This window comes from Colletotrichum tamarilloi, assembly GCF_030869305.1.
Source record: "Colletotrichum tamarilloi strain Tom-12 chromosome Unknown Scaffold_46.1, whole genome shotgun sequence".
NCBI lineage: Eukaryota > Fungi > Ascomycota > Sordariomycetes > Glomerellales > Glomerellaceae > Colletotrichum > Colletotrichum tamarilloi.
In genome coordinates this window covers 186335-198665 of record NW_026849429.1, presented here as the reverse complement: position 1 = coordinate 198665, position 12331 = coordinate 186335, and the positions used below count along the sequence as shown (strand labels likewise).

The 12331-nt window shown below is 54.7% G+C and overlaps 4 protein-coding genes across 4 annotated transcripts, besides 1 other annotated feature; 1 reads left to right on the top strand and 3 right to left on the bottom strand.

The window, feature by feature from the left end:
- Positions 1–2722: 2722 nt before the first annotated feature.
- Positions 2723–3790, bottom strand: CTAM01_10303 (adenosine deaminase; the record flags this gene model as incomplete). Its single annotated transcript, XM_060526318.1, has 1 exon — positions 2723–3790. The coding sequence occupies one exon, from the start codon at positions 3788–3790 to the stop codon at positions 2723–2725; it is 1068 nt and encodes a 355-aa protein (XP_060379091.1).
- A 1688-nt stretch (positions 3791–5478) lies between these two features.
- Positions 5479–5562: a sequence feature (Short protein (CTAM01_10302, KAK1491576.1) was converted to a misc_feature.).
- Positions 5563–6797: 1235 nt separating this feature from the next.
- On the bottom strand, positions 6798–6962 carry CTAM01_10301 (uncharacterized protein; the record flags this gene model as incomplete). The annotated part of the gene is made up of 1 exon (XM_060526317.1): positions 6798–6962. The coding sequence occupies one exon, from the start codon at positions 6960–6962 to the stop codon at positions 6798–6800; it is 165 nt and encodes a 54-aa protein (XP_060379090.1).
- A 3253-nt stretch (positions 6963–10215) lies between these two features.
- Positions 10216–10595, bottom strand: CTAM01_10300 (uncharacterized protein; the record flags this gene model as incomplete). The annotated part of the gene is made up of 2 exons (XM_060526316.1): positions 10216–10388; positions 10547–10595. The coding sequence occupies 2 exons, from the start codon at positions 10593–10595 to the stop codon at positions 10216–10218; spliced, it is 222 nt and encodes a 73-aa protein (XP_060379089.1).
- Positions 10596–10928: 333 nt separating this feature from the next.
- On the top strand, positions 10929–11282 carry CTAM01_10299 (uncharacterized protein; the record flags this gene model as incomplete). Its single annotated transcript, XM_060526315.1, has 2 exons — positions 10929–10949; positions 11049–11282. 2 exons carry the CDS (start codon positions 10929–10931, stop codon positions 11280–11282), a joined length of 255 nt encoding a protein of 84 aa, XP_060379088.1.
- Positions 11283–12331: the final 1049 nt, after the last annotated feature.

Sequence of the window (12331 nt, the reverse complement as noted above, 5' to 3'; positions counted from 1 at the left end):
TCAAGGGAAGCAGTCCAAGTAGTTGCCATCACGCCTTTCTTGCATATCCGCATCGGGGACTCGACGCTTGACTGGGTATTTGCCATTATTCAGGCTCTCAAGATCGGCTACAGGCATTGAAATTGTTTTGACAGAGCCCCGGTCGCGGGAATGGGGGGCGTCGAGCTTGCCTTACGATGTAGATGAATCGTCTGCTGGCCTCTTTGCTCGGGAAGGTAGGTATGATTCATGGTCTTGGGATGCATCATCCCGTCGCCAAATCCACGTGAGAGAGCAGCTCAGTACAGGCAGGCACGCAAGACCGGACCGCTTGGCTCACACCTTCCACCTTCCACCTTCCACTTTCCATCTTCTACATGAAATCACACAGGAAGGCCCATATAGGCCTCGTCAAATCCATTCCCGTCACCAGCCAGCAGGCGCCCCCTTGGGGGTCAGGTCAAAACTGGCTGAGTGGTGGAGTGGTTCAAGTCCACGAGCCTACTCGGTGAAGGCTTTGAGAGGTCCCGTGTTCGAGTCCCAGCATGTGCGCCAGAGATGTAGTCCCCATTCGCCACCGGGGGGGCGAACTCTTTTGCTAATCTAGCTATTTAGTTTTGGTTCTGGGGGAGAGGGAACTCTTCTCTTTCGAATGCTTGGTTATTATTGATGTTCGTTCCTGCCGTTGCTCTCGCTTTTGAGAAATGAAATCGGATGTTATTGAATAGGCTCGGGACGAGCACTTCTTGCCTTCGTACCACGGGTTTTCTGGAACTCTAGGATCTATTCTGAGAGTGCTTGGATAGGGTACACTGATCAATCGATGGGTACGTGACTCATGCTACCTCATCTGTATTCTAGAGGGCTTCCATCAAAATCTTACTGGCCTGCACTCAATCAGCAGATAGATGTCTGCTTCGTACACCGCTCTAACCCACCTAAGTTCGTCTAGCTCGGATCTCTCGAAGCAAACTGGGACGCCTGGCGCGATTGCTGGATAACTTCGGAGAAGGAGGCAAGCGCAGATGAACGATCTCGTTGCCCACGAGTTTATGGGTACCGCCACGCAACGGAGCTTGGAAGGCCTTGTGCTTATCTAGAAACTCGCGTAGAAGATGATTGGCAGTCGTGGCACTCTGTATACAACGGGAGAGGTCAGCACCGCCTCTTAGTGGTATGACGGAACCTCGGATCTATTATGTTTCTGCCATTGCGAGATCTGACCACCTTGATCCAATTACATCATGGCCAGGCTTAGAGGGGACCGCGCCCCCTATCATCAAGTCAATCTGCGACTAGCGGTGGCCAACTTGAGAAGCACATGTGAAGAGGTGGATGCAGGTGTCTTCATCGGTTGATTCAACTCGGTAGAGATCAGTTTGAAGGGTTGTCATGTGCCCGCGATCTGCTCTTCCCTTCCGGGCCAGCCAAAGACTTGAGACGAGGAAGCTGCCACAGACTGCACAGCATTCTAGTCGAATGCTCCCAGGGCTTGTATTGCCATTCCAGTCGCACAGATAGAACGAGATGAAATCGTTCTCCAACGTCGCGTAGACGGTGCACGATCAGCTTAACCACACGACAAGCCCGCCACGGCGAAGACCACCTCCAGCCATAGCACGGCCTGAACCGGGCCTGCTTTCCAGAGACATCCTACGAATCTGAAGCGCGTCGCACTGTACTCTTCATGCCGTATGGCTCTCTCTAGCACGGGGTCTCTGAGTCCTACAGTTTGCTGAGGTATCGCTGACAAACGCGGGCTATCGTCAGTGACAGCGGACTTGAACGAGAGGATCCGGGCAGGATATGACGAAATGCAGAATAGTTTGAGCCTTTGAATGACGTTCAGGGATAACAAAATGAAATTGGAAGAGCTCAATATGAAAGAACAGATGCCAATAGCACCGCGACGAGTTATTTCTTGAGGGATCGTTTGTGTGTATCGCTGGCAGCTTGGCCCACTCCTCTCCCTGGCCGATTCGAATCCACAAGGCGTGAACCACGGCATGACCTCAACCAATCACCCTGAGAATCAGTTGCGTAGTACTCGCGGCCTTAGATACCGTACATTCGTGTTCTTGACGGTGTTCCAGCAAGTGCGCCGATGCTTCTCTGATCAAAGCTATCATCGCTCGAAGTGGAAAAGGGGGGGGGGGGGGAGGGGGGGAGGGAATCGAACAGAGTAAATCGGAGGATATTCCGCAGCTACGTCGAGAACCGCAAATCATTCGCCTGACGGTGATACATCGAGCCTAGCTTTGGAGGTTGATATGCCTACATCGTCGGTGATGGTTGTCAGATATCCCACCAGCCCAGCTCGCCTGGACACGTTGAGAGCGTTTGGGCAACGAGAGGGAGTTTACCCCTTTTCCAGCGCTTCGCGATGTACAAGGCCAGCCCAACGATATTCATGGAAGTCTTCATGCAAGTCACCATAGGCATTGTTGAATCTTGAAATGTGTGTTCTTGTTTCCATTATTTTACTATGTACTCCCAATCGCTAATTTATCTTCAGCGTCGTGATATTCTGGTATCTCCTTCTCAAACCCCCTTTTCCAAAATCGATAGTCCCAGTTGAAGGGGGACCAATGCAACCTCCCTTCGTTGAAATCCTTCCGAGGTAGACAACGACATCACGTCGTGCCTCAAACCCTCATTCATCCAAAAAATCAGACATCCGCCCAAACGCCATCAACCCAAGACCTTCTCCCACCCACTCAGCAATACACAGTTTCCAGCCCCTTTAAGCCTTACCAGCATACTTCTTCACAACAGCCTCAATCTCCCCCTTCAAAACCTCCTTCCTCTCCTCAGAGCACCAGCTCCCCTCCACGCTCCCCACAGCAATCCCCTTCCACTCCTCGATGCTCAACCCAAACGCCTCCTGCACAGCGCAGTAATTCTCGAGAATATACCCCCCAAAGTACGCAGGGTCGTCGCTGTTGATGCTGAACCGCACACCCTTGTCCAAGAACTCCCGAATCGGCATCTCCTTCATCTCCCCGACGCCCCTCAACACCACATTCGAAATCGGACACAGACTCAACAGCGTCTTATCCCGCGCCAACCGCGCCAGCAGCTCAGGGCTCTCCGCCGACCGCCGCCCGTGATCGATGCGCGTGACGCCGCAGTCGTCGAGCGCCTGCACGACGCACTCGGCCGGCGCCTCCTCGCCCGCGTGCGCCGTCGCCCGCACGCCCGCCGCCCGCACCGCGTCGTAGATGGACGTCCACATCTTGGGCGGGTACGGCGCCTCGCTGCTCGACATGCCCACGCCCGCAATCGTGCCGTCGGCAAAGTGGCCTGCGTCCCGGGCCTCGACAAACATGCGCAGCCCGTCCTCGACGGTGCAGTGCCGCAAGAAGCAGACGATATACTCAACCGTCAGCCCCTCGAAATCCCGCTGCGCACGCTCCTTTGCGCGCCTCAAGCCCTCGATGACGGTCTCGTACGCGACGCCGCGGCACGTGTGCGCCTGCGGATCGAAAAACACCTCCGCGTGACGCACGTTTTGCGAGTGCGCCTTCTTGAGATAGGCATAGCCCAGCTCCTCGAAATCGGTGACGGTCAGGAGCACGGAGAATCCGATAAAGTAGTAGTGCAAGAAGTCGTCGAGCGAGGAAAAGTTGCGGTACCGCTCGTACAGGGCCTCGACGCTGGCGAAGGCGGGATCCTTGTCGACGGGCAGGGCGATGTTGTTCTGTGCGGCCAGGTGGAACAGCAGCTCGGGCCCCAGGGAGCCCTCGATGTGAATGTGGTGCTCGCACTTTGGGAGATCGACCAGGAAGTCGTGGAGGTTGTCCTTGCACATCGTGGGCGGGATATGCGTGTCGTGAATGTGTGGGTGTGGGTGTGGGGTGTGTGCGAGTGTGTTGAGTATGATGATGAGGGGGGCCCCAGATGTCTGAAGTTGCAGAGTCTGTGTGTCGTTTTGTTGGAGATGCTTTAGATAGAGAGAGTGAGAGGTCGTTGTCGGTTCTGCAGATGAAAACGACGAATGATGGGATGAAGTTTGGAGGCGATGCGATGCGATGCGCCGGAGAGAAGTCGCAAAAAGATGAGAGGTGTATTTTAGTAGAAAGATGTTTCACCCGGAAAAGTTTGCTCAAAAAATCTTCTCGACAGGTTTCTGCCTTTGCCTTTTGTGTCGTTCACGAACAAAAATAGATTTTGTTGGAGAACTTCTAGAAAAGTCTTGTAGACGAACGCACGGCTTGGTATCTGCCACCAAAAGTTTCTTTCTTATCCGTGTTGTGTCATATCATTGGATTTTGTTTTCTTTCACTTCCAGTTTTTTTACGTTTTGCCTCTCGTTTTGGTGACAATGACCCGAATTTGTCTCCATATTCGCAGGTTTACGTTATCAGGTTCCCCTCGTTGTCGGCGAGCGCCGTGTTTCTTTCTGCAGCGGAAGACGGCGAAGGTTCGGCCCAGTCTTCGTTCGCCCGCTTGACTGTGTCCGGCTTCCGACCGAGTATAAGTGGTTCTGGCTAACGCTGTTAGCCTCGGGAATATCCATCCAAGATAACAAAGGGATTTTAGACACAATGGAGTGATGGCTCATAGTACTAAAAGAGACTGAAAAGAGGGCAGTAATGAGCCTCCACGGCTGTCGGAGAAACAACGATTCCAAAACGACTAGCATTGACCACAAGGCAAGAGATCGCGAGAACGAGGGACCTGTGAAAAGGGGTTCCCCTGATCAAGAAACTTCCCGTGCCACGGATCCGGAGGCGAGCCTTCGCCAGAACGCTTCTCTCCCACACCCATTCCCACACTCTCTCCAACCCGGTGGCTAAGAGAGTCTCCAGCAGCTTAACCGCTCCCCCCTCTCAGGGCCCTCTGTCGTCAGTGAGTGGCCCAATTTTCCGGGCCCGCGACGCACCCTGCGGCATTAAACGCACGACCAGCGAAGCCGTCGAACGACAAGATGGTTTGAAATATCCATGTTTGAAGCGGGCTAAGAGTAGTAGCATCGGGGATATGGGGAGGAAGACATTGGACGAAATATGACCATCGACGAAACAAGCTCCCTCGCGTTCTGCCTGTCACGACGATGATGTCGCAGTGAATCGGGAATTGGGCTAGGAACACTTTTCGTTGGTGACAGGCACAATCACAGATCCTACCCTTCTTTTCTCCAGCTTTGACGTCGGAAAGAGGTGTCCCGGCGCACCTCACTGTCGCAAGAAAGCAGGATTGAAGCCGGAGGGTGCGGTCGCAGTCGCAGTCGCAGTCGCAGTTGCAGTGGCAAAGAGACGTGCAGCCGCAACTGACTGACATGAGCAAGTTGTCCGCGAATGGAATGCTTTCCATTTGAACAGTCTGGGAGGCTGGCCTTCGCGAGGGGGCCGCCAGCTTCCCCGTCACCTATTGTCAAGTCACCGTGCCATATGTACGTTCAGACCTCAACAACGGGCAGCCTCACAGACTCTCAGAGACTGACAGGTCCAGGCGGCCGCCACATACGACATTGGTAGACTGCATTCCTTAGGTATCATGCTTTGGTTTGGCTGTTTCTTCTTCAGCGGTCCGCCAACGGCCAGCAGTGTGCGGGCTGGCGCGCTCCTCGAACTCGTCTAGATGGTCTCGAAACCCAATCTGTGTTGCACTCGCCAACCTTCATTGGCTCCAGCGAGACCCCTCTCTGTCTGTCTGGTCTTTGAAGGATGCTCTCCCCCCGTTGCGACGGATAGAGCCTGCCGCCTGCCGCTGAACCGCTTCCAAAGTCTAGACCTCCGGTATTGCTTTTTCTTGTCCCAGAGCGCAGAGACATCCAGAGACATCCAGAAACCTGCCGATTCCCCGGTTATTTCCCACATTGGGGGGCTGAAAGGCTGGCAAGTGGTGGCGCCGCACGCCGCTCCTAGGATTTCTCGGTAGGGATCATCCCGGAGCTGAAAGTTCAACGTCAACTGGACATTTTTCGACGGCCGATCAGAAGAGAGATCCATCCCAGTGTTCGACTGCGGGGGGGCGACGGGCGGTGCGCCCATGGAGGAAGAACAAGGGAAAAAGGAAAAAAAAAAACCGCAGAAACGACCGGGATTCGGTGGTCAGATCCGTCTTGTGGCCGCCGATGAACCGGGCGAGGCAGCAGCCGACGGGATGGCTGACTACGAAGGGATATCCATACTAGGTGGACATTAGTGTTGCCTCGCATCACTGGGACCCGAGAGAGCTGAATGATACCATTCTCAGACTTTCCCAGGGCTATCCGTACGCCGCCGCAGCGTATGTACATATGTATGGATATCCATCAAGGAGCTGAGATGTTGGATAACGGCCGAACACGCCCCCTCAGGCTGTTGCTCCGAACTGTCAAGCCAAGGAATGTTCCTGGTCTTAGCCCGTGAGGCCCCTCCCTCTAAAAAGGGTCTCTTGGCCCTTGATATGCTTGATTATCAGCCCCATCCATGGTGGCACGGGCTGTCCCATGGCATCTGTGACGTGAGTCGTCGCAACCACCGATCTCCCAAGCGAGAAGGGAAGCCTCCGCCAGTCGTGCGCAAAAGCTTATCGACAGGAATAGCTCCAACGTCCAGGTGAGATGATGGAATGGCGGTTGGAATGGAGTCCCGTTGACCTCCGTCCCTTCATCCGTTGTGTCTTTTTAAGCTTGTCATGGCCGTTTCCGCGCGCCCGCGCCCGATGCTTGTTGCACGCGACCAGTCACCAGTCGTCCCGTTGCATCTTGATGCCCGCTGCCCGCCCTCTATGTTCTAATTCTGTACGTTTGAAGACAGCAACCACCTTTTCTGTCAGACTTTCCATCTTCCTACCTTATCCAAAGACTTGGGATGCGCCCGTGAACCTTTTTATCCCGAGATCGACAACCCTGGGCCACGAGGGACACAAGCTTCTTGTTGAAGCGCCCGAGCGTGCGAGGAGCAATCCCGTTGGACTCTTTTTTTTTCGCCGTGCTTGTATCTAACCTGCGAGTGAAGATGATCCTTCGGTTTGTCGAGCTGCTTGCTACCCATGTATCCGTAGGTGTTCCCCCTCTCCCGCTGGCAGGAATGTGGGATCCGCCAAACCCAGCCAGACCCAATTTCATGCAAGCTAGCAAGGGCTTCTTTGGCAGTGCTGTTTCATTCGGCTTGTTGACCGCCTGTTGCCAATAACTGCCGCCGTAGACCCAATCCTCTCCGCATCCTTTGCCGGACCCAGTTGTTTGGAGGCACGCCGCACCGCTGCTCGAAAGCGCGGGTACGGATAAAGACTCAAGACAAATCACACGAGTGGCTGTCGACCGTTTTCAAACGTTGTATTGCTTCGGGAAAAGAGTGCGAGGTAATACGGATAGCCTGCCAATCTGCCTGGCCATCGGAAGCTAATCGGTGGATGGTAACATGCATGCGAGTCTTGGGACCGGACGTTGACAGCTAGTCTTACTGATACCGTAGCAAGCCGCGGCTGACGGTACAGTCATTACGGGTAAGAAGGTGCGTTTACGGTCGTTGCCGCCATCGTCACACTGCTTCTTAGTCTCTGTCAGTGAGCTTGCCCGAGTTTAAGCTATGCGATGCGATATTGCCAGCACCCGTCCTCGAGTTATCGGTGGTTGCATTTGTGTGACATGACACGCATACTTCCTATGTATATCCTCGTCCGGTCTCCTTAACTACGTTAGATATGGCTCATAGACCACTCTCTTTAGACAATAACTAAGGCGAGGAGACGATGGTTGGATTGGTGGATAACTTTGCTGAAAAGACAAAAGTCTCACGATTCCAAGTGGGCAGAGGACTTGCTAGCCGGAACGACCAGATAACTTTGCTCTTTGCGGGGTTGCACACCATTCTGCTTGCCACCGGGTGCCCATCACGCTACCCAGGAGCTGTTCCCTCCCGGCGGAGATACCGAATGGCACCTCGAATCCAGAGGGCGGTTGATGGCGTCTCCTGAGCACCGTGATTGACCGAGTCTTCTGCCTGGGTTTGTCTGCAACTCGGGTTGCTGCAACGATGCTTGTAGTGTAACCTGCGCTGCACATGGTCCGTTTCGCTGCCCCTCAAGAGGGTGTAGACTGTAGAAGGAGGTGAAGAGGAGGAGGAGGAGGTGGTGGTGGTGAGGAGGGCTCGGAGAAGGTGCTACTTTCGACAGAGCTCCGTCGAGGTCATGCCGGCGTGCTAGTGTATTGCGTACGCAGCATCCGTAGCAGACTTCTCGGCTATCACCCAGTGGTATTCAGATAGACTGCACTTTAGATTCGCTTCGCGGATGGAACCTGGCAAGTTACCACTCCGGGCTGTCATGTTTCATATGGGCCGACAAGCCCTGGGAGCTCGAGCCAGCTTGCCAGGTACGCCAATCGCGCCGTCGACATTCAGTCTGCGGTCCGTTGTGGATAATTCTTGACAACTCTCCCGAGGGGAAACACGGTTTCCCTGGGCCTGAACAAAACTCTGATATAGTTGATTCATGTTGCGAATCAGTTCAACATCACAGCAGACTGGTGGCCGTCTACTGATGGTTGACTCGACGGCGGAAATCCGTCAAAAACCAAACTCCAAAGCTTGGCTATTAATATTCGTGTGAAAAAGTGCGGAGCCGATCTCACCTATCCGCAGATTCGGCATTCGGTTGTGATCAGATGCGTCGGCTCCACGGCTCGTTTAGGATAAAAGTCCTGGTTATAGCTTATGCTCTTAATCCGCGGCACCAAGAGCCAATGTTGACCAAGGGGCTGACAAGGAATGGCGTGGTCGAGGAGGATCCTATCGTGACCATACTGCGTACTCTGTAGTCCCTACCGAGTCCAAATGATAACTGTCGGTCGTGTGCACAAACGCGGACGTGTGGCAGACGTCGGCAACGCCATCGTCGTCCCCATTCTCCCATGGAAGAGTTCTGGCCTTGAAGCGATTGACACGATACTGTAACCTTGCTGACATGGGCTTGTCCTTTGACCCCCGGCATGCTTGCAGTACCCATGGCCCCGGTCAGGCAAATCCTCTTGTCTGCGATTGACACTGAATCAATGGCGGCGATCTGTTGAAGAGGTGCTGTACGACTCGGGGATCGCGTTACATTGCTGCAAACATACCGTCCCGGCCGGAATGCTGCGAGTCGTGAAATGGATCCAATCTGCTTCTGTACAGTACACCCGCACCATGTACGCGACCACCTGTCGTGTTACCGTCTGCCACTGATCTGCGCTTTCGTCACGCAGCCCTCTACCATGGTTCGGGAAAGCTAGCCAAGTTGCGAACCTCCGAGGTATGTAGAGGACGTGAATGAGAGTGGCCGAACAACCAGCCTAAGAAGCGGCGACTTCTCCGGGAGTTGCGCCAATCGTCATTCGCAACTATTGGACCCTTGGTAACCATTCGGTGGCACGGCGACCTACGACAGAGGAAAGACGTATGTGGTGCTGACAAGGATGAATAGAACACCTTATCTTCCAAGTGAAGCTGGAGACAGCGACTCGTTGACTCTTACAATCGAGCAATGTCCATACTTTTTACCCCTGTCCCAAGAGAACCTCGAGCCTAGACATCAGCTTCGGTCCGTTGGATGGTTGAAGGGAATCGTTGAGAATGAACAGAAGGGATATCGATGTTTGTGAATACAACCTCTGAGATGCAATTGTTGATGCGGACCTGTGGGGTAGTAACCGGGTCCGACCACGCCAATGTGATATTTGTATGTACCAAGTACCCGCAACATGTGGGATGGTCTATTCTTCCTGACGTGGGAGTCACTTGTGCCTGGGTTTTCCCATCGCGCAGTCGACCGACGCTGGCCGTTGTGCGGCGCAGTAATACCACAACATCATTGCGAGTCTCATCTTCTTTGTGTGCGGTCGTATGCGCCACAAGGCCACAGTACAAGGCCAACTAAGCAAGCCAAGGGGTCGGAAACCTCCTTTACTTCATGTGTTTGCTTGTCGTGGAGGTGAAGAGCGTGTGGTTGGCCGTTGTGTACCGTGGTACACGGCAGAAACGTACACGCAACCTGACCGGGCGCATGGGCTTCGGGAAGTGGGATGCGGCGTGCTAATGGATGCATCCCCGGCCCACGCGAGTGGTGGCCCTCTTGAGAAGGCCATCAGGAGGGGGAGGGATCGTCTCTCGCGGCACGACTTTTCCCAGGAGAGGCTAGGGACGCACTCACTCACATACTGCAGGCTAAGGTAGTCTCCTCCATCCTCCCTCCCAGCTCATCTAGCTCGTAAGCCTGTGCAATAGCGCACTGCGTGCTGCAGGAGCATATTTTGACAAGGACAGGGCCTCACCGGGCCCGGGGCAATCGACCAGTTCTCGACACATGATGGCGGATGCGGAGCGTTCCAGGGCGGGAAGACGCGGTTGGCGAGATCAAATCTTGCGCAACGACGATGATATCGACTATCACCCGGAGGTTTGAGGCCCTACCATTGGTCGCGTCGGCTTGCTCACCCTCGGCTGGCTGACCGAGCAAAGTGCCCAGGTGTCACGATGCATTGAGACATGGATCGTTGGAAAATACGCAGGCATATCTAGATGACGGGGGGGCTAAGAGTGTAAAGCAGACAGCAACTGAGGGCAACAAGCCCAGCCGCAGTCTACTGTGTATTGTGTACGTACAGAGTAGTGCTTCCGTACTCCGTGCCCGTATGGAGTCTTTGACATGATGGTTGCGAGGCTACTCTGCCGTGACGGAGCCCAATGCTACGTCAGAAGCGTGGCAGTCTGGCAGAAAGTCGGAAAAGAAACAAGGGACGTGGGAGTCCTGGCGAGCGTGTCGGAGGAAATTTCGGGCCATCGGCAGCGATTTCGATGTTTTCTGCTGGGGCGGCCTGCTAGAGCCATGCAAAGACCAGCCGCTCTCGGGGCTCAAGCCGAAGGAATGCTGTTGGACAGTTGGGCAGGCCACTCGCTGAAATGCTCTTCCAACGGTGGACAGTGGACACTAGGCCGTAACCTTAGCAGGTATCCGTAGCGCCAGCTTAATTTGACAATGGCATGTTGGAGAAGCCGAGCCTGGTTAGTTTCCAGTATCCACGGTCTCCAAGCGGGATCTTGGCCGTCGCAGATATAACCCCGGGCATCTGGCCGAACTCGAAGGGCTTCGAATCGGAGTAGCGAGCAGCGAAATCTTCATGTACAAGGCCCGCGGGCCATGGCAAGCCGCAAGATGACATTGGGACGTTGCCTGTTCGTGGATTCGCTGTCAACGGTTCGAGGCCAGGCCAGGCCTGGCCATCCTGTGGCCCTGTCACCCAGGGCACTAGCGCTGATGAACCCCCCGGCGGTGTTTCCCCTGGCGAGCGACATCCGTGCGTGTTCTCCGTCAGGAACGGAACTTGTGGGACATGATTCGGGGAAATTGGGTGGTTGTGACATTGCGAGAACATGATTCTCGATGGAGCCACTTTGATGGCCTTTGGGAACATCCGGATGCTGCCGACTGATCAGGAGGTACGGGGACGGAATCCCTCGAGTCGAGTGGCCTGTAGACATGAACTTGTCAATCTGCGGGCTTGGTAGCACTGCCACTAGCCCAGGAGGCGGTCGTCATCAAAATCCCCGGCTGGCGGAACCCCCCCCCCCCCCTTTCGCTGATTCTTGCCTGGCATGCCCAGTTGACAAAGGATCCATCCGAGGCTTTGGTTGCTAAAACCAGATGAACGTGGCGAGCCGGGAGGAATGATATGCGTATTGCTCAACCGTACTGTGAGATGTGCCAAGAATTCCCGCATGATGGTGAAGCAGTCCAGCCATCATCACACTTGCGAGTATCCGTACTAATAGATTCTCAAAGACCCCGAGAAGACGGATATCGGGAACAAGCCATAGTGGGCGGCGTGGGGCCGACGGCTCCTGGATCGGCAGAAGTAGGGCGAGAGTGCAGAAACAAGGTGCTGTACGGAGTAGCGTGGCGTGAAACTGTGGGTGTGCGGATACCTTCACTGCGTTGTGTGAGTGCCTTCGAAGGCAGTTGGGCGAGTTGCCCAGTAGTTTATGTCGGACTTACAGCGGCGTTCGGTGCTAGAGCTGTCCGCTGACGATCTGGAGAAAGATGCGTGGGTTGCAGCAGTGGCTTTCCAGCCATCCCAGTGCGGCATGCGGTGCAAAACTGATGTGCAGCCGGCACTTCAAATCCCAATGGATAAGAGCGGGCGTGCGGGCTGATTGCTTCGGCAGGCCAGGCGATTGGGAAAAGGCTGATTGTGTTCAGTCGAGGCCGTTGAAATAGTCGGGTGGCTCGCCCGCCCGCTCGCCCATCGGCTTCTGTATGAATTCATAGAGTGCGATGTATCCGTACTGCATCCGTACTGCATCCGTTTTGTCTGAGGGATGCGAACGTTGGCATGCAACGGAGAGGGGGCCATGGGGCTAGGCATGATCCATGAGCTTGCTACCGT